Here is a 22,327-nt window from a genome sequence, read left to right on the forward strand (position 1 = left end):
ATTCCTACATCTCCACAAGAAGGATGTGCCCTCGCCCTGCAGCGCACCGACTTCTGACGGCACACGAAGCCCCGCCGAGCTCGCTGCCGCTTCCTGCGCTGTCACATTTCTGCACCAAGCACTCAGGAAATGACTAAAAAGAAGAGCCCAGCCATGAAAACCCACAGTGCTCTTCGGCTTTTTTTCGGTCTACATTAAAGATTGGCTTAAGAAAGAAAAAGGAATGCGAAAGTACTCAGCTCCAGAGACGCAGCAAAGTCTCAGAAAAGGGTTAAAAAATTGCAATACTCGACTGTGAGTCATGCACATGTTCTTCAGCTAAGCAGTAGAGCATATCACTATATGCAGTTAAGTATAAAGTAAAGTTTCTATTTAGCACAGGTATGTTGTATCACTTAAAAATATCTAAGAGTTGCCTTTTGGAGAGAGATAAAATAGGCAGATTCATCAGAATCGAGTGCTGGAAGCACCAGAGAGGAAAGCAAAGGGGAGGAATGGAGTAAGGAGAACAAACGCTGCAACTTAATGCAGTGAGAGTGTAAATACACTGAAGGGAAATAAGTAAAGGGGAGGAGAAAAGGGACTGAGAGGGTGGGTGGGACTTCACCAAACACAGACCAGAGGGAAGGTTTTGAGGTACGGCAAACAGAACAGAGCAGCAGGCAGTTATTCCTTTTTCTCCTCCCTCTCCCTCCTCTTTTAAGCAACAGAACAGGGGGTTATTTTTTATAAATCTAGCTGGAATAAATGAGATGGAAAAAAATAGCCCTATCTGTCTAACCGAGAGGAAAAAACCCTCTTGCCTTTGCTACAATTTAAGAAACAGCTGACTGTTTTAAAAATCTCATAAAGAAAATATCCGCTGGTGAACAAAGATCACGCTTGCCAAGCTTTAGACCAGAATACTTAAATCTCAAGTCTACTCAAATCCCTGAAAATAGGGGGTTTATAATGGAAACGCTGACAGACCCTTGGCAATAAAGTAACAATGAAAACTACTTCTCTGGTTAAATAAAATGATAATCTTGTCTGGCAGACCAATAAAGCTTAGCCGACCCACTGTGGGATCCTGCCTTTAAGCCAGGCTGAGTTCATCAGCCAAAGTGCATTCCTGACAGTTGCAGATGCAAACACTTCCTTACTTATGTGCATATCTGGAAGAGGGTATCACCGCTGCCTAGAACAGGGATGGAGTTACCCAAAGACCTCCATCACACCAAAAAATAATTTCTCTCTTCAGCAGCAAGTCAGACTTTTCAATCAGAAGCAAAAGAAGCAACAATTTAAAATCACCATATAGTAGAATCACAGAATACGTTTAAGCAGTCACAACAAATAACCTCAGACGCAAGAACAGCTCAAGACACTGCAATGCAAATTCTGCAACAAATAATGATGCTGCCTCTTGTGCTTTGTGGAAGTCCTGCTGCTCACAGCACGAGTCTGGAGTGACAAAATGCACCTAAACCAGAACACTGCTACAAGTTCCATCCAGAGCAATGAAGTCTCAAGGAAGCACAAGAAGCAGTGAATACAGAGAGATACTAGTACTCCTAAGGTGAAAATGAGATGGAGACTCCACCAGGAAAAAGTTGGTTGGTTCTTGTCTTCTGCTTCTTGATCCCAGGGGTTGCTGATCACCCTCAGATGCAGCACATCTGGCCCCATGGACTCACATGGGTTGAGTTCTTTAAAGTGACTCCTGGCTTGACCCTTATCCACTGCTGGGAGCTGTTCTTGATGCTTTCCACCAAGCACAGAGGCCTGTGAGTCCACGTTTCTGAAGACTGAGGCAAACACTGTAACACTGAGGGCCCCAATTTTAACCAGGTCTGTTACTGGATCAGCCACCCCTTCCAGCAAGGGGTTCTCCTTTTCCTCGTTGAGCCCATTCCTGCTACTGTGGCAGTGGTGCTTTGGACAAATGCTTTGAATTAGGCAGCCTGGTAAAGGAGGCTTTATGGAACTCCGGGAGTAAGCACGGATAAATCCGACGGATGCCGATGTGGTTCACTCTAATGGCACAGCCCATAATCAGCAGGGAAAGCTGAGAACGTGAGGTGGGTTTCTGGTCAGCTCTGCAAGCCTTGCTTGCACGAATTTCCACTAACACATCAACATCTACTTTTGGTTTGGGAGCACAGAAGGGCAGGAGAGGGCAGAAAACGCAGACAGCCAGCCCAGTAGCTGAAGTCCCCCCGGGGTTTGCTTGTTTTCTAACTCCTGCTAATATCTCAGAGCCAGGCTGAGCACCCACTCAGACCATGGTTTGAAACAGCATTTGAGAGCCCTTATCTGCCCTATCAGAGGACCTGGTACGACAGAGGAATGACTCAACGCATAATATGACACCAGCTGCATCAAGACAATTCTGAAGCAGGGATTTATTACAACAGCACTTTGGACTGGACAGAACTTTAGGTGAGACACTGGTGAATGCATGAGGACAGAGATGATCACCAGGCTGCTCTCATCCTTTTCCATCAGCATCCTGTGGATGCCTGACTGTATGGAAAGATCGCTTCCCCTCCTTCCCAGTACAGCTGGCGTTACACCGATCACCCAGACCACCCATTTCAGCAAGGGAATACACAGAAAGATTAACCACATATCAAGTTACAGCACAAAGCAACGTGCAAAACCAGTTATGAGTTAACTTCTACTTAAAACTATTTTTATTGGTGTGGCCAGGGGTTGGACCACAGCTCTGTACAGACCTAACAATACAGAGAAAGGCTTCAATGAGCACTCTAAGTGAAGCCCAGGAACATCAAAGTCGCAGTTTAGCTGAAGTTTGAATAAAACTGAGACGGGTCTTTACTTTTTCTGATTTCACTTTTGATTTCATGTTACCCCTGCTCAGACAAATGCATTTTGTGATCAAAGAAAAGTTACCCAGCCGCCTTGGCCTCGCTGAGATTTCCCTGTGTACTCTTCTGAGGGTAAAAGGATCTTTCTCAAAGTGCTTCTAGAAAGGCATACAAGGCTTACATGTTTATCAACATAAAACCACTGATACACAAGTTTGCTTAGTCTACCAATAAGACAATTCTTTTAATTTGCTAACTCAAAAATGTTAGCCTGGGCTTCAAGTCAAACTGGCCTCTCCCTTCTTTATACACATCATCAGTAGCAATGATGATGCCCAAACAAACCCTTTGCCTACACTAATCCAAGGCCACCGAGTCAAAACTGGTCTCAAGTGGCTCCAGCATTTTTTGTGTACACAGAACACATAAGCCAGTAATTCATGTGGCAGAACTTTCTCCTTGATCCGCAGTCCAGTTACTCAGGCAAAAACCCAAGTCCTTCCAGAGCAGCAGTTTATCCTGGGAAGCATTTACATAGTCTCACTATCACAAAGAAATCAGCTTACAGCAGTGACTGCCAGTGGATTAGTGATGTGAGATCCCCAGCCACCCACGCAGCTGTCAGCAGGTAGAATAATGTCAGTGGGAGAAAGGAGTTTGTCAATTAACTCGAGAAAATCTTGAGAATATTTTCACTCCTGTTTTTAATACCAACTGCCTACAAATGTGATCCTCTGCTTGCAAATTTTCCTCAGATTTTTTTTTTTTGGTAGTGTTTGCAGTTCATTGTGCCAAATCATTCATTTAGCTTTAGAAAATTACTATTTTCTTCCTAACAATCCAGTCACTTAATCATCCCACTTGACATGTTTAACAGCATATATTTCACTACTGCGAGATATTTAAATAATTTATGCACAAAATGCAGATTTGATATGTTGGAATGGTAGCTGCATTTCAGCTTTAAGATTGTATTGGGAAAACAATCTTCCTTAACTCTGTAACATTTCACAGAGAATGCACACAAGCAGCATCACATTTGCACTGAGCATATGAAGATAAATCTTTGGCAACGGGAAAGTTCCTGCGTGGGAAGTCCCCTCTCCACCATTCAGCTTTCCAAAAGAACGACCCAGCTCTGCTCCACGGAGCTTCAGCAATTCCTCAGAGTGTCTGTTGTTTAATAAATATGACCAGTCAATTAAAAAAAATAAAAAAAGCAACACCACAAAAACCCCCAAATGCATCATTGCCAAGCAGTTGGAGGGAGAACCTGTCTCTGATGATACAAATTAATGTTTAATGCTCGGCTGATCTCTGAAAGCTGTGTAGTGCTTGAGTAAAGGCACTACAACGTGTAAAACTTAAGTTCATAGCTTATATCAAGAAAAATATGAACTGCAATCACCCATGACAGAGCTGCTCTGTTTTAACTTAGTTTAGGACCAAGCACAAATTTTTTAAATTTTTTTTTTGCCAAGACACGTTGGGAGAAAGGGGAAAGAGATTAGAGTTAAAAAAGAAAAAAAAACAAACAACAAAGCCACACAGCCATAAAATCCATGATAAACCCTGGACATTTATTCACCACACCTGGGTTTTCAACCAAGTCCTCTCTTCTAATTCAGAAGGACAGTAAGTCAAGCAAACACCACTTCTGAGAAGGTCCCAGCTTAAGTCCCAAATTACCAGCCATCAAAAGAGCTTTAACCTGTAGAAAGCAAACCAAATTGCATCCTACATCCTCCCAGAAGAAATACAGAGGGACAGGGTATCCTGGATTTTGCAGTTGAGCTCCCCTTAACTCTTTGCCCGTTCAAAACTAGCCCAAATACTCATTGCATTGGAACAGTTCACGGAGGAGTAATCAATATATAAAGCAAAAATCATCACAAAAGTCTTCCAATTGACCCAACTTGACACGTAGCTGAACAGCACAGAAGATGAAAGATTTTTCCTTCCCTTTAAATTAGAGACTTTTCAAAATATTAAGTTTTGTTTACGCAAGGCTAAGTAATTAATGACCTAACATCCCCTTCCCATCTCCTATCACCGAGATGCATCTGTTTCCCCCCTGCAACATTTCCTGCAGGTGGATATCACTTTTCCTCGGCTCAGGGCAGAGCAGTGCACCTGACTTTCTTGACCACTTAAAAGCCAGTGTTAATTAACGTTTAGAAGTTATGCAGAGGACGAAAGAAATAGCACCTTAAAAACTGCTGCGTTTGGGACGAGAGTGGCTGGAAAAGCAAGTGTGACTCTGGGATTGGAGTGACTTGGAATTCGCATGACTGGAACACAGAGATCGATTACTGAGCCCAAATTAGAGTTCCTGAGAGCAGAGCTGCCACCTGAGCCTCTCCCAAGCTTCGAGCTGGCAAAGCCTCCCAGTGACCACACTGCAGGCTCACCTGTCCCAGATAAATCAAGATATGCTGTTTTCACCATGCTGAGAATGAAATGCCTCTGTGAACAAGCTAGATGGTGATACCAGGGCATTCAAATGCCAGAGAGCACCTCATTTTCCTCCTCTAAATTCCAGTGCCAAGTCATGCTGTGACTGCTGTATCATCCCTGCCCTGTGTTTCCAAGCCCTTTACCTTCCACCACAGCCAAAGCTGCAGAGATGCAGCCTGACTCGGCTCTGCTTTCACCATGGTCCAGTTTCTGAAGGCAGGTACCGAAAAGCTTTCCAAGATGCACAGGAATTTCCACCTGAACATGAGGAAGAACTTCTTCACTGTGCAAGTGACCACGCACTGGAACAGACTGCCCAGAGACAACGTGGAGTCTCCCTCACTGGAGATATTCCAGGAGTGTCTGGACACAATCCTGGGCCATGTGCTTTGGATGGCCTTGCTTGAACAGGGAGGTCGGACCACATGAGCCAATGTGGTCCCTTCTAACCTGACCCATTCCGGGATTTCTGCTCTTTAATTCTCTTTACAATTTCCCTGCCAATACGAACTCCCCACGTGAAAGTCTCCTGCCTTCCTTTTTCCATGCTGTTCCCATGATCTGCATGAGAAGCTGCTACACCCCTGTCAACTGAGCAGAGCAGTGAGAGATAACATAAATTTATGAGATGCCGGGCTCTGGGTGGACGCCAGGAAAAGTTAGCAAGAAAACCCCATTTCAATACGTCGCGAATAAACCTGTGGAACGGCCGTGCCAGGTTTTAATTTCACCAGCAACCTTCTGTTGTAATTGCTGACGACCAAACACGGCCTGTGCCAAGTTTCAAGGGCCATAAAAACGCACATTTAAGAGGCAGCCGAGCTCATGCAGCGGCTGAGGGAGCCCACACACAGCTGCGAGCCACCCCAAACAGCCAAGGGTTTACCAACGTGCACTGGTGCAAAATAAATAAGTGTATGGCCTGAAGGTGAACACTCTGGCAAGCTCTCTGCAGCATGGCAAGATGTATCAGCAGAAAGGTGGAGTGAGTGGTGGCACTTGCCTCAGAAATTTGGAGAGATTTCGGGGATTCTGTGAGGAAGGCAAGCCCTCAGCCCTGGCCTGTGCCACGGCTGCTCCCACAGGTCTGGCTCCTCCATGGGCTTAACGGTGACCCACAAACACACACAGGGAGCTCAGGCTGGCAGGAAACCCTCTGGAGCCACAGATCACCAACTTCACTGCTGAAGACAGACAGCTACACACTGACTGCTCACTGACAACTTTTGCAACTCCATAAATAAATCGATATATTTATATAAATACATAAACTTCCACTACATAAATAAAAAAGTGCTTATGCCCACCCTGACATCCATTTCTTGATGATTACAGGTTGGGCTTGGTACCATTGGAAATATCATATACAAGCTGCTGATTTCAGTTTTTAATGGTGTTGTTTTTCAGCAGGCAAAATTACCTTTCCATCACCCTGTTCCTTTCTCAATTGTAGTGTTTTGAATTTCTGTGGAGTGGAAAAAAAAATCATTACTGCTGCAATCCTAAAGCAGTACCAGCAGAACACAGTTTTATTGCTATATGTGATCCCTCTCTGTGTCAAACCAACTACAGTTTAAACATTACTGAGAGGAAAAATAGTTATAGCATATAGGCAAGTTAATGGATAAACATCACAAAAATGGTCTTGGTAACTATTCTCAAATAGCAGGTGCATATATTGGATACGTGTGTGTATAGAATAATTTACACAGTAATAATTGTGTAAAATTTCCAGCCTTTATTTTTATGTAACTATAAAGGAGCACATCCTCAGTGCAGACTGTTGCAAAAATAAGACCCACCAGCTCTAGTCTCCACCAAGGATATCAGGAATTGGGTTTATAATTCCATTCTGCATTGTTTTTTTAATTAACTGCTGTAACTCTGTTGGCCTTATTTTGTCCTTGTTAGAGTGAATAAACTATCTTTATATCAACAACTCCTTCACACAATACTAGCTTTGCAAATGTATTTTAAAACAAGCTTCTCAAACACTGGAAATCCCACTGTAAAGCCAAGTAGCAGCAAAAGATAACCAGCAGCTAATTGAAAATACTCTCCAAAATCATTGGAGAGTGTACTCTTATGGTGCATATAAACAAAGAACAAACTTCAGCAACATGTAAAATTAAATTCTTGCATTTACCATGTAAACATCACCAGTAATAGAAACACTGTGTCTGCTGTGATGGCCTTTGAGATTGAATCCAACCATAAGCCCAACACTGCCAAGTGCACCACTAAGTTGTGGCACTGGGAGCTGGGCATACAACCAACCAGAAGGGAGAATTTACAAATCCACAACTCTTTTAGGCTCTGATTTTAGGCAGGGAAATTCCTTGAGCTGTATGAGAACTATCCTAACACCCACCTTGCAGCCTTTCCACAATGCTGTGTCAATATTAGCAAATTAAAGTGCAACAACGGACGATAAATCAGTGACATCCGGAGTTTAGGATTAAACCTTTATCTAAATGGAGGAATGAATCACAGGGAGGAATGATGAAACATGCCAGGATCTCAAAATGCCAAAAGTCTGAAGTGAAAACATTTAGAAGCAGCGTGGAAGGAGGGTCTATGTAAAATTCCAGTTGCTGTAGCACCGACTACTAAGCACCACATAGAGAAAGTTGTAAAAGAAACAACCAAAAGAGGAGAAAAAAGAGCATTTACTAAATGTAAATGACCTTCTAACCAGAGAGTTTAGTCTCCACAGGTTGTCTGTCAGCAACAGTCTTGAATCAGTGCAGAAGCCACATGTCAGGGTCAGTGATGAAGCGCTGAAATGAAGATGTACCTTCTGCCAGCCTGAGCCTGCTGCGAGCCCGGCGCCAGCGCTGGAGGAGACTCCACAACTGGCAACAGTGTGCAGAGCCACAGGATGGAACAAGGTGACCTGCAGGCACCAAAACAGCACAAGGCTCGGGGAGAGAAAGGAGCACTTACACTAAAACCTCCTGTGTTTGCAATTTAAAGAATAATTAAAGATGACCAGCGTAGGACACTGCTTGTGATGCGCCACGTGATGTCTGAGAGCTGAACCTGTATGTCCTAACCCGAGCCTGCACTGTGAATTTAAATGAAACCCCACAAAAGTTAATATTAACATCTGTCTGATGGTAACATGTACAAAAGGAGTCTCTCCCCAGAAGAGAAAGATACAGAATAACTTCAACCTTTGACAAAGATGGAAGGAGGGAAAGAAAACAATTCCTCTTTCAGAGACTACTTAGGGAACAAATCTGTGACACATGCACACACTTCCCCATTAAAGGGCAAAAGAAAGAAGTGGACATTGTGAAAAAGGATTTGCATGAAGCACAAGGCACTGCATCCCAGGCAGAGTCCCCAGCCAGCAAAGCCATCCCAAGGAATGCTGTCAGTGCCAGCTGTGTAGGGAGGCTGAAGCCCTGTCCTCCAGCAAGCCATCAAGACAAGCACTTCATTTTTTTTAATGTCTTTTTATTCATTATGACTGTACCAGAGATCACTTCTCTTTCAAGTTCCAGACTGACTTTGTTTTTGTTTCATTAGGTGTGAATGCTGCCATACCAGACCACAGAACTGCCTGTTTCTGAGGTAAATCCCTTCCAAACTGAGCACGCAAAGTCTTATTTGTAAGCCTGCACAAGCAGCACCTCCAGCAGCTAGCCACTGTGCTGCAATTTCTTTAAAAAAAATGTAAATTCTCAATTATTTTCCTTGCCAAAAAAAAAAAAAAAATTCTCACCAAAAGGTTTGACAGGACCAGGGAAAAAAAAAAAAGGAAACAAAACCCCCCAGAATGGCACACTCTTGCTTAGGGCAAAATCCTCTCCAGTTGACATTTCTGAAATGTCTTTTCTTTTTTTGTTTTCTCACTTCATCATTAAAAGGGAAAATGAGCTGATATTTGCTATTTTTACCTCGACCACACTAGCACCGTTAGTAAACCGTGCTCCATCCTCACAGAGTGGCACAGAACTGCTGTGAACAATAAACCCCGACTTCGAAATTGTATCTTGAAGTCTCAAACCACCCCGCCAACGAGTCCAGAATATTTGCTTTAAATGTAAAACACAAAGGCACTTTGGATTTTATAAACACACAAGCAACCACCAAAGTTAGACTAAATTAATGAGCGCGTGCCTTCCAGTTCCAACAGACAGGACAGCACCCGTCTGGCTTCACTTAGGAACTTGTTACAATCTATGCCTTATAAAAAGGTTTTACACATATGAAACACTCATGTACCAGTGAGACATAAAATCAGGATGTAATCAAATCTCCACAGTTTTATGTACAAATCCCTCAGGACTTGAAGCTGCAAAACCAAACGTGAATAATTGCATCTATTTTCTAATAAAGACCATGTGCTTCGGGACTCGAGCACACAAGTTTTCAAGAGCTCTGCATAATATTTTTGGAGGTATTTCTACTTCAAATAAGCAATCCAGTTAAGCAGAGATAAACATGCACACACATCAGTGACCTTGTTTAAACAATGCACCAATTATTGTGATAAATCTGGTTGCCAAATCTAAATATAGACTTTAAGGAAAAAACAATGAAGTTTGAGTAGGAGACAGCCTTCTCCTATTTACTGTTTACCTAATTATCCAAATGAATGTGCAGTTTGGCCCCTCTCCCCTTTTCCAGCAGCATGACCACTTTCCCACTGGGAGCCAGGAGAGCTCTGGCTGTTACTGGAATCGCAGCGTGATCCGGCACATTGGACGCTCGGAGTGCACTTGGTGCAATTTCAAAGCTTGTCTCACACTTTGGGTATGTGCACACTCCGCTTCCCCAGACAGCCCCATGCCTGCCACAAGGCAGATAGGCACCGCAGGACTGAGTCACTGCTACACAAACAGGCTTTTAAAAGAAAAAAAAAAATATATAAAAAAAAATATATTTTTTTTTTCGAGTGAAGGCATGGGGGGAGGAAGAAAAATCCCATTCAAGGCCCACTCTAAGTTTCCAATTTTGGGTGCTGAAGCAGGAAGCGAGGGGAAGAGGAGGAACAGGGCAAAAAGGAGGAGAAAGTTCTTTTATTCAGGGTTATATTTTTAGACTATTACTAATTTTGTTTTGTCACTGTGCTACAGAAGCCGGACCTGTGTGAATTAATGCAGCATTATCCTTTCTAATTTTTGCTAAGTCCAGGCTGCAGTCTTAACCTAATCTCCTTACGTGGGACACGGTAGGGCACTCGCTCCCCCTGCCCTGCTGTGGCTCCTGGCTTTCCAGCACAGATATTCCTGCCTGCAGCACACATTCCCTCTTTCCCCAAACCAGGCAGGAACACAGAGAGTTCACCCCTTTTGTGCTGGGGGGGATAAATCTACGTGCTGAGGACACTGAACCTGAAATGCTGATTTGTTTTCAAGCTCACCAAGGTAACGGATTTATGACCACAATGTATGGGAAGGAACTCTGCTGAAATGCTTTTCCTCCTTGCTAAAAATACTCAGCACTTGAAGTGCCTTCGCCCTTCTTATCTATTGATATTTATAAAAGTAAGGCCCAACTTTGCTGGGCAGGCTGAGGCTGGAGGAGAGAAATCTGTGCCCACTCTTCCACGCTCTATTTTAGTCCATCACAGTTATGCATCCCATTTATTCTTGTTGTTCCAAAACAAGTTAAAACTAGCTTGGATTTTTTTTTAACAAGTTTCTCTCCTCATGTCATTACAAAGGTTACTGTCAAACTATTTTTTTATTTCCTTTCTCGATGTTTGCACACCACGGGCCAAACCCATTTGCAACTTCCCTCCCTAAATGCAAGTTGCCACCCATAGATCAATTACACAGAAATACAATGACTTATAGTAAAGGAATCATTTGGGAAAAAAACCAAACATATGGAGCTCAACTTATTTATAAATATCTTCAAAAAGGATCCTGGAAACATCCCACCCCGGGGCTGGCCATGCACGAGGCAGAAGTGGTGGGGAGTGGCAAGGGAAGAGGCAGACAGACCAGGATTTTATTTTTTGTCGCATTAAAGTTTTGTTTTCTTCTTTCCAGAAAAACAAGAAAGGCCAGGAAATCCTCAGAAATCGGCATTCCCAACACCACCTCATTAGATGCATGCAAGGCCCTCGCTTCCTGTTCCACACCAAGTGAGGATGGAGCAGGACAATGCCGACCTCAGATTTCATGGGAATGCTACAAACGGAGCAAAAGCCCCACAGGTCAACCCCACACAAAACTGGGGTTATACTGTTCGCTTCTATCCCATACTAATACATCCAGTTTTTAACTATGGAAACCCATATCAGGTCTTAGGGTCAGTAAAACTCCTCCTACACTTATCTCTGAACCAAACATTAACTGGTCAAGGCTCCTGCAAAATAGGCTGTGCTGTTACCATCATCAGCTAGAAGAATTTTGGGGTAGAGATGATAGAACTGAAGGAATGATGGAGGGAAAAGATCCCAAAGCTCAGAACAGCTCTCTCCCCACTTGCAACCCTGGTGTAGAGGGAAGGAGGGGGACAGGGATCCAGTTAGTGCTGCTCCTGCTCATACCAGGCATGGAAAGGCAGGAAAGGTGGTGGAACACACATAGAAATCTCCTTTCCAAGCCATGCCTTGGGCTCCTGCTTCAGGACAGCTGTGCCCTCATGAATCCCAACAGCAGAGTGAGGCACGAGCAGCTTCACACTAAAAGGTGCTGCTGCACAGGACTGACACACAACTTGGAGGGCCTGAAGAAGTTGTTGTGAGTTTACCACCTTGCTGTTGGCTTCATGTCCAGCAACAGAGGCCAAAACTCACCTCCCTGTATAAACACACCCAGGGGGACAACTGAAATCAAAACAAAAATCAAGTTCCTCCTGCCTGAAAAGCTGTCAAGCATATCAAGTCCTTCCTGACTGTCTAAAAAAATGACAGAAGAAAACTGATTATTACTCTGGAATAAACTGGAATAAAGAAAAAAGGGATAAATCTGGGCTTATCTTCTTAAAATATAAACCCCTCAAGGAATATAATTTGCTGCAATTAAATACAAAAAGACAATCCTTGAGATAAGCCTGAACAAATCACCTTGAGAGTTTAATAAGCTGTGGTTTGGTTTGGGGGATTTTTTTCAGTTCATTTATTAATGGTTTTTAACTGACCTGTCAAACCTACTTTGGAACTTCTCACATCCAGAGAACACAGGAGCCAGGACAGAAAGTGTGCAAGACAATCTGCCCATGGCAGGGGGTAGAACAAGATGAGCTCTACAGCCCTTGCAACCCAAACCATCCTAGGATTGTATAATATATTCATCTACCAGACACAGGGATGTCACCATGGGAAGCTGCACATCTGCCATCCCACTTTTGGACTCGGACTCTTATGGGTCAGTAAGAAATACTTGACACCAAAGTGCTTGAAAAGAGCTGATAATGCTAAAGGTATTTACTGTCCTACAGTAAATACACTGTTGCTTTTACACTTCAGACAACCTTAATTGTTGATATCTAAAATAACCCTTTATACGCTCTTTAGATAAAAGAGTTATTTTAACAAGTTCTCTTTTGAGCCTTTCCTTTCTGGGTCAGTAAATGTTAGATACAGGTTGTATTTCCAATGCACAGAAGGCACGAGCTCTTCTCTCCCTGTTTTCTTACTTGCTTTGTTCCATACACAGATGATGTTCCCCAAGCAGCTGAGCAGTGGAATGCTCTGTTCCCAGAGCTGACACCGTGATTCACTGTGCACGCACAAAACAGGGTACAGGATCTCCCAACACTTTCCCCCCAAACCCCAGCCATTTTGCAAACTTGCACTGTGCCTTAATTAAGCAGGTTTATTATCAAGTGAATAAAAATCCACATTTCCTGCCAAGCCACTAAACCACATTCAAACCGTGGAACACACACCCATTTTAGCACGTCTTGGTGGCGTGGGTGGAAATTCAGGTACACGGAGACCAGCTTTGCAAAGCTGCAATGGTCAGCTGGGTAGAAGGATAACTAAAGCCTGTCAAGTGCAGGGAGAATCAACTCAACATTTACTGGATCACAGAAGTACAAGCAAAGACCAACAAATCCCAAACTCGCTGCTGTGGTACCCTGGGGAAGCTCTGGCTCTGAGGAGACCTTGTGGGAAGCACTTTGTTGTTCTGAGCTGTTAAAAAACCTTTCACTTGGGTGACTGTGGATTTACAGCTCCTCGGCTTCAAGTGGCTCATCCAAGGAAACTGTAAGCAAAGGTGAGAGGACACAGATACCTCTTAAACTGACTTTCTTAATGAAATCAGTCTGCAGTGGGATTTCAAGTCTACAGGAAGTTTTCCAGAAATAGTGCATGATTTATACCGAGATGATTGCACATCAATTCCTTATTCAGAATCTTTGCCACATTCACTGGGGAAAAAAAAGGTTGGGTTTATTTCTGTCCTCCATTCTTCTGCCCTACTGGGCTTTTTCAGTTACTTTTCCCACTCACTCTCCTCTGCTCTTCCCATGTAACAACTATCAAACACAGCCAATAAATGGATTAAATCACACAAGCCTTCCTGTTGTATCCACTGTTTTTTTCACAGCTGAATAGTCCATAGCCATTCCATTCCATTTCAATTTATTGTATTTTAAGAGATTGAATATCACTGAATTGAACAAAAGAGATCACCCACCTGGACCCCTGCTTTCAATCCATTTTTAGAAGTCCTTCTTATAATCACAGCTCTAGACTATCAAATGAATCACAGTTCAGTAAATTTAACAATGCCAAAAATATCTATTCTAACATCAATATACATTTTCTTTTTTTTTTGGAACCTGGCACTGAGAGGAAAATTAAAATACAAGCTGCGGCTCTTTTACCTTTAAGATCTCTAAATTTTGTGCTACACAGACATTAAGGAAATTTCTGAATGAACCAGAAGGTGGCAACTTCTGGGTAATCCCACCAAAGCCAGGGGGAAGGGAAATCACTACTTTCACATTCTTTTCCTATTATTAAATGCAATACAATTAAATGCAAGCATTCCTAGTAAAAGAACTGAAGCCAATCACCACAAACTACACTACAGGGAAAATTAGGCAGAATTTATGCAGCAATACAAAAGAGAGTAGTGACACACAACACAACTTCTCACTAAAGGAGGAATAAATGGGCATTTACAGCTCAGAAATTTAGAGCCAGAAACAAAAGGGGAAACAAGACAGAGAGGAAGGGGAAGGGAAGGAGCATGTGTTTATTATCTCAAGATCTTAACTCCAGAGATTCCAGAGGGAGTCAAGAAGCAGCAAAGACATTCCAGTGCTGCTGCTTCTGACACAGACAGGTCTAATGCTGCCATTACCTGGCCTTACACAGTCGAGGATTGATGGGCAGCTCTTGAAACCTGACAGCTAGAAAGCTGCAATTTAGCAAGAACAGTTATTTTGAGCACTTAGTCTGGAAAAAGCTGAATTTAGCTCCGAGAAGAACGAGCTGCTGCCTATGATTGTCCCAGAAAGTACCTGACGACGGCAAAAGTTTCATATGGGGACTTTTAAAGCTTTAAAATCTACAGACACAAGCGGGAAATTATTGTCTGTATTTTTTCTGACCAGCCTAATTATAACTTTCAGCCCTGAAGTAACCTCCAGCATTCACAGAACTCATTTTAAATTCACTCTTCCCTCTACCCTAAACTATCATCTCATTTGTTATCTCCTCTCACACCCTGCTAGTAAGATTGGAAACCTCATATCCCAAACTAATTCTCTCCTTTACTGTTATCGGGTAACAACCCTCAGGATCACGAATTTAATCATGATAACACCACAATACACTGACAAGTGAACCCCAGTACTTCCAGTGGTTACACCAGCAGCAATAATTGGTGTTTTGTCATGTCAGAAGGTGACTGCAGATTTACCTCCCCAAAGAGGAGTGACTGGAGCAGTACAAGTAGCCTTGATGCAGTCCCTTCATCAAGAGGAGATACAGAGAACAGGAGAAAGGTTACATTTAATATCAGGTATCCTCAGAGAAAATATGATTCATTGACAAAGAGATTTATTACTAACTCAACTTTGCTTTTTAGAGGTTAAAATCTTTTCGTTGCTTAAAGAAAATGAAAAATAAAAGATATATTAAGTTCCCAGCAAAGAGAAATAGGAACTTATACACATTATTTAAGAATTTGCACTTTACACAACTCAATTTCCTCTCCCTCCTGCAATTATCTGTCTGCAGAGGAAATAACACACAACGTCCTGTGCCTGCCTAGGAGGTTCACCAGAACAATGAATATACAAGGCAATGACACATTATTTGGGGGGGGGAAAAAAAGAGAAAGAATCTGTTTGAGAACATTAAAAGCTTTTCTGCAGACAGGTCCATGACAGCAGAAAGAAGCATTGCTAAATGCAAACCAGATTCAGAGTATTTCTGACACCTGTACTGCAAGATAGTCATTAAGCGAGATGCTTTTGTTAGTAAATATGTTTTAAACATGTTCACTTGAACGGGCAGCATAAATGTCACTGCACTCAGGTGATTAAATCAATCCTGAAGCTCCCTCAGCCGTGGGTTCTGATGTGACAGCTCAGGGGTACCACCTTTAAGAGCCACACTGTTTTATGTAAATGTGAAGGTCCCTGACACATCACCCTCAGCACTCTCATGGAAGATATTCCTCTTGCTCAGATAAAATCCTCCCAGGTACCCGAGACTCCTGCTACTGCCATTACTTACCTGCCAACAGACAGCAACTTTTGAGATGGTGCAGCCATTAAGGCTGTTACTTTGCTGCTATTTGAGAGCTTTGATGTGACAACTTTAACTTTCACTTAACAGCCTCTCGACATCATCCTGCACAACCTCCAGGTGACACGGCAGCACTTTGAGGAGATGCAGCTCCAGCAATGGGCATCACAGTTAGAAAACAAAGGATATTGCTTAGCTAAGTCCTTCTCTGCAAGCTTTTGCTGCTTTGCTATTCTTTAAAGTGTTGAGTTTTCCATCCAGTTTGCATTTTTATCCTTTTTAAGGCAAACAATGGTGGTAAAGAACAACCAGTTTCAGTTGATTTATAGGGCACAGCTCAAGCTCATTTCAGTTTATCTTGCATTTTCTCCTACAGCCATACACCAGCAGACGGGTCAGCTAAAGAGTATTTCAAAGTAGCAGGGATCTCAGGAGAGGAGAGATAAATACAGCAGCATTTGTTAGGCTGGCAAAATGCCATTTGCCGACTTTGACCATGACACTTTATAACCTTTTTGGTTTAAATAAAGATCAAAAGCTCAGGATGTTGAGTTTCACCACCACTTCATGAAGTGCTCACAAGTTCCCTACCGTAACTAACCTTAAACATATTTATACATTAATAGGAGGCATTAAAAATATTACTTAAACTATTACATTGTATTAAAATATGACATTATATGGGGGTTGTTCAAAATCCAGCTGTCTCAAAGTATGTAGAATATTCATCTCATCTGTTCTTATACAAAAGTCACCACTTAGAAGTTCCTTCTGAAGACTGATGTTGTTTCATTAATCCTAAAATCTCTAAAAGCTGCTGTGAGTTGTCCATGGCTAACCAAATGCATAAATTTGGACCCCACAAACCCAAAATCACTTTCAGATTTCCTCCAAGCAATTATCTCCCCAGCAACTAAGGATGAAAGAAAATATTATTTTTAATGGTATGAGAAGAGTTAATAAGGAAGAGTGGTAATCAAACACAGACTCTACATTGTAAAGACAAAATGCTCATCCAGCCTCTTTTGCAGCAGAGTGAGAACACAGAGTAAGGTGCAGAACTGTATCCTTGCTGCTCCCCTCACTATAAACACTGGAAAATAAATACTGTAAGTATCTTCTATGCTTCTTTCTAACGTTTCCTTCCTGTGCCATTTCTTTTTCCATCTGACCACTCACTGCAGTGTTCATTCTATCCATGGTCTAGTACGAAGATCTGGGCAGCAGGCTGGGATTACAGATCCCAGCACCAAAATTTCCCAAATGAAGAAACCAAACTGGCTTCCAGCCCACGCTTTCCACAGGACAGAATGAGGGCCTGTATTTATACACCCTATCCAAGTGCTTTTCCCAGTAGGTTCTACCTTCCCACCAGCTGTGTTTCATCTCACTCTCCCAGCATCCTCGACTTCCTAACATCCTGCAGGTATTTAAAAAAAAATGCATTTAACACACCTTTCCACGGCATAAATAATAAGATTTAAGTAAAAAAAAATAAAATAAACCAAACCAACACAACACAACTCTGCAGGGATCCTGAAATCATGCTGAAAATTATAAAGCCAAGACTTTTTACATGTTACCCTACTGGCCATGTTTCCCTCAACAAAGAATTGTGCTTTCAAACACTGATGGGCTAAAACATCTCTGAAGAAATCTAAGCAAGGTAAATGTATGTTCTAGTCACTGCAAGACTTGCCTATAAAAAAACCCCCTCTGTTAATTCTCAGACTGTCTTTTTTTTTAATTGAAATTTCAACTGAAATAATTCCTTTCTCCTTATCTCTGAAGCAAGTAAAAGGGGTCTACAAGAGAGTTGGAGAAGGAATTTTGACAAGGGCATGTAGTGATAGGACAAGGGGGAATGGCTTCAAACTGACAGGGGGCAGGGTTAGATGGGATGTTGGGAAGGAATTCTTCCCTGTGAGGGTGGGGAGGCCCTGGCACAGGTTGCCCAGAGAAGCTGTGGCTGCCCCATCCCTGGAAGTGTCCAAGGCCAGGTTGGACAGGGCTTGGGATAGTGCAAGTTGTCCCTGCCCATGGCAGGGGCTTAGAATGAGATGATCTTTTAGGTCCCTTCCAAACCAAACCATTCTAGGCTTCCATGACATTTAATTTCCCTCACTTTCTTACTGTAAAGACTGGTTAATTTATCCAATGTCCCAGGCTATTTACAGAGAGATCAAGGACATCTCTACAGTTTCCTGTATTTGTCACACCACATCTGTCACAGCATAACCAGGGTGAATACTCTGTTTCAAGTCATAGCTCCGTTTTTCCTAGAGGCAGAAATTTCTGAGAAACCTTGAGTGAGTGAAAAGAGACCTGTATGTTTGGGCTAGAATGGAATAACATTGGACAACAAGACCTTCCCAGAGAAGGACAGTGCAATACTTGCCACATCCAGTCCACAACTTCTACACAAGAGATGTGCTTGTGCCTGAACTGCCCCCTCCACAAACACAGAGCTGCAGGCCCAGGAGAGAAAGGCAGAAGTCGGTAATTCACCCTAAAGTCTTAATTTCCAAGAATAACCACTCATTAAAGTTCACACATTGAACAAAACTGGCACTTGCACAAACTTCACCACATGTGGCTCAGGTTGTACCCTCCAGCCCTTATCACAGCCTGGAGCACGAAAGTTGTCCTGCTTGGGGAGGGTGGTTTCAGTCTCCAGTAACTCACCTAATCAGTCCTAATTAGCCCGAGTCATTGAAGAGCCTTCTGCCCTATTAAAGATTCATTCCCTCGGATATGCCACTGCAGAAATTGTTTCCTGCTGAGGCAGCCTCTGATGTCTGCTCTGCAGAGGAGCAGCACCAAGGAGGGCTCTTGCACCAGCAAGACACAAGGCTAATAAAATCAATTCTTGAAATTTGAGACAGCCTCCCAAAACCAGTCACCGGGTATGCATGTAATCACACTCCATAATTATTCTAATTTGCACAATTAAGAGCTGGATAAACACCATACATTTAAATGAAAAACCCCAGGCACTGGCTGGTGCTGCTACTGGAATATTTTAAAATCCAAAATATCCAACGCGGTTGATGACAATTTCGGCAACCATGCAACACGAGAGCACCTTACTGAAATCCAGTTAGATACTTGCCACCAAACCAGAAGAATAAGAACAAAGCACCGAAATAGTTTTTCCCATAGCTCATTAGCACTGTTTTCTTCACAACCTCATCTTTCGGTAGAGTCGCAACCGACACAATGGTTTAAATGCTCCTGAGATGCCCGTCTCCTGCAAGCTCCCCTCTCCCCCAAAAACCTCCCACAACAAAAGCCACCCTATTTAGGGAGACTGCTGCTGTTGCAGAGCCAGGTTACAGCAGAAATCCCAGGGCAGGCTAAGGAACAGACTTTAAACACACATTCCTCTGGATAAACATCTTGTCCATGGACAAAGGTTTCGGCATTTCCAGGCTGCCATCTCACACTGGAGATCAAAGATGAAAACAGCAGCAGTACCCATCACCTCTCTGCCCGCATTTCTCCTCCCAGGCACCCAAAGCAACCCTGTGAGCAGTTATCTTTCCCATCAGGCAAGATGCTTCTCGTACTCACCGCTCCACGTCTTTGCCTGCACCAGCACCTTCCTCACCAGGCTTGCCATACTGGAATTTTTACCCGTGTTGTCTAAACCTGCTCAGGGCCAAACCAGGGGGAAGGGGTAAAAAGGGACGCCTGCATCTCGTCCCTGCTCCTCCAGCAGCCCCGTGGCTTTTGCTACTGAGGCTGCTCAGCATCTGAAGGAACAAGGCTGAGCACACACACACACACACGCGTGCATGCACACGCACAGGAAGCTTGGAACTGAATCAGGATTAAAGGGACTGACTTCCTTCTTCATGCTCCAGTATCTCGGCTGTAAACAAGCCCTGCACGTTAGCTAAGCCAAGCCGAAAAGTCCAGCAGTGAAGGACAAAAGCAGGGAGTGGCTCCGGCAAGGAATAACTATTTTAAATACACAAACATCTTCCCATCAGATTAAAACTGGGCTTTTAAATTAGGCAAATTCTGAGGCCATTGTTGGGACTCAAGACAAACAGGAGACGCTGCTTCCTCCTCTGGAGAGGGCTTCTGGATTTCCAGGACGAAGTGTCCCATAAGCATTCCAAGCGTTTGGGCAAAGGACTCGAAAAGTGTTCGTGGTACTCCAGGGCTGGAAGGCAAAGAAGGGAGAGACAGATGCAGAAACAAGCCCCAGAGGAGGCACCAACAGCTACAACTGCTGCACCTTGTAGGAGCAATGGTAGGAGCCATGGGGAAGCAAGGGATGGCTGGGTCAGCCCACGTGTCAGCCAGTCCCCAACTCTCCAGGAACAAGCTTTGCCTGGCTGGAATGTGTGTGTCTGTGTGCAGGGGTCAAACACATCCTCCCCAGGCGTGTTTCATGCACAACCTGCTTGTGTTCTGGGAGATCTCCACCTCACCACACACGGCCTTGGGCTCCTTTAGTCTCCAAGGGGTTTTCCCCACCATTCTGAGGCATTTACCTCATGGCAGCTCAACCTCTGAGCACACAGAACACACCAGCACCGCGCACCAGACACACCACCAAACCCTTCTGCACAGATCCAGAGGGCTCTAACATTTGCCTGGTTGCTGGCAACAAAAGCTCTCTTGCCAGAGACTATCCCTCTGTGGATACACTAATGAAGCACTGCTTGACCTCTGTGGTAAAGGCTGAGTGAGGAGAAAGCCAGCACTGGGCAATCCTTAGCCCCAAGGTGGTAAGTAACAAGTGCCTCTCTGAAACAGCTGCCATCCTATGCCTTTTCAGACATGTTTTTTATTTATCTTTCTATCAAAGATCACTTATCTCATAAAAGACCTTTATTACATCTAAACTGAAGCACAGAAAGTGCTGCAACTATTCAAACATTCTTTTTATTACCACCTTGCAAACTGGCTACTAAAAGACTCTCCGTTTTTTCTTACTCTCTTAATAAGGCAACAGCAGATTCCATTGTCCTCCCCTCCTCTTTCCACCTCGTCTTTCAAGAAATCCAATTCTTACAAAAGTAAAGTACGATCAAACTGCTGCTATCCCTTCAGGTAAGTGTGAGATCAAGGGGCTGGGGTCAAAAAAGAAACAGTGCTGCTCTCAGAATCAGAAAGTTCACAGGAACCTTTCCAGGTGCACTGGACGAGGTTCACAACAATCCTGTCCATAAGAGAAGTCCAACTGCAGAGAGGCAGGGGAGCACAGGACAAGCAGTGTGCAAGCTCAGCAGCCTTCTGGCCAAAGGGCTCCTTCTCCTTGTTCCACTGCCCAAGCTTGAGCAGCAACACTTCATTACAGAAGAGCTGCACACAGTTCAAACCTTCATTGCCATTAACCAGGAACAAGCTGCCAGCACGTAGGAGTTTGACTGAGAAATCATCCCTCTGTCTTTGCTCCCCTTCACTTGACTGGGTTTGGGTTGAAAGGGACCTAAAAGATCATCTTCTTCCAACCCCCTGTCCTGGGCAGGGACACCTTCCACTAGCCCAGGTTGCTCCAAGCCCTGCCCAGCCCTGGACATTTGCAGGGATGGGGGAGCCACAGCTTCTCTGGGCAACCTGTGCCAGGGCCTCCCCACCCTCACAGGGAAGAATTCCTTCCCAACATCCCATCTAACCCTGCCCTCTCTCAGTTGGAAGCCATTCCCCCTTGTCCTGTCATTCCAGGCCCTTGTAAAAATTCCCTTCCCAGCTCTCTTGTAGACCTTTCAGGTACTGGAAAGGGCTCAGTGGTCTCCCTGGAGCCTTCTCTGCTCCAGGCCGAACAACTCCAACTCTGTCAGCCTTTCTTCACAGGAGAGGTGCCCCAGCCTCTTCTCCAGATCATCTTCATGGTCCTTCTCTGGACTTGCACCAGCAGGTCCACGCCCTTCTTACAGGGGAGAGTTTTGTGTAGCCCAATAGAGCAGCCAACTGCCTCAATACAAGTGTCCATGCTATGCACACATCCACTGAAAGACGCTCAGAATTTAATTAAAGTGTAATGAAATCACTGCTGCAGTACAAAACATAAATCACTTCTTTAATACCCGTCAGCCAAAGAAGGCCTCACATTAACACCCTCGACTCTGCCAAGTACTGAAACAATTACCACATGAATATTAACGGGGGTTCCTTGGCAGGATGATGGGATTGTCACGGGGAACCTCAGGAGATGCCTCAAATTTGTATCAGTGAACAGAGCGATTCCTTGGGGCAACAGAGGCTCCTCAGCCTGGCTATGAGGGGGTTCCACGTAGTAAAAATAACAAGGCCCAGGATGAGACTCCTCGGGAGCAAGGAAAAGAAAACGCGGCTGCTTCCAGCAGCAGCGCTCTGAGGAATCACAGCCCCTCGTGCTTCAGAAAGGGAAAAATGTGGGAGCAGCTCT

General features: G+C 43.8%; 1 protein-coding gene across 5 annotated transcripts in view; it reads right to left on the minus strand.

Annotated features, from left to right (window-relative positions):
• The window catches only part of RASAL2 (RAS protein activator like 2), a 190,608-nt gene that overhangs the window by 107,336 nt on the left and 60,945 nt on the right, over nucleotides 1-22,327 (minus strand). For 4 of the 5 annotated variants that reach the window (XM_032696294.1, XM_032696293.1, XM_032696292.1 and 1 more), the window contains exon 1: nucleotides 19,516-19,701. The exons of the other annotated variant lie outside the window; for it this stretch is intronic. In XM_032696294.1, the coding sequence (XP_032552185.1) occupies nucleotides 19,516-19,564 (49 nt within the window). In that variant the 5' untranslated portion in view covers nucleotides 19,565-19,701. Of the gene's footprint in view, nucleotides 1-19,515; nucleotides 19,702-22,327 lie in introns of those variants that run through there. 5 annotated transcript variants of the gene reach the window in all.

The sequence above is a fragment of the Chiroxiphia lanceolata genome, chromosome 9, assembly GCF_009829145.1.
Source record: "Chiroxiphia lanceolata isolate bChiLan1 chromosome 9, bChiLan1.pri, whole genome shotgun sequence".
Taxonomy (NCBI): Eukaryota; Metazoa; Chordata; class Aves; order Passeriformes; family Pipridae; genus Chiroxiphia; species Chiroxiphia lanceolata.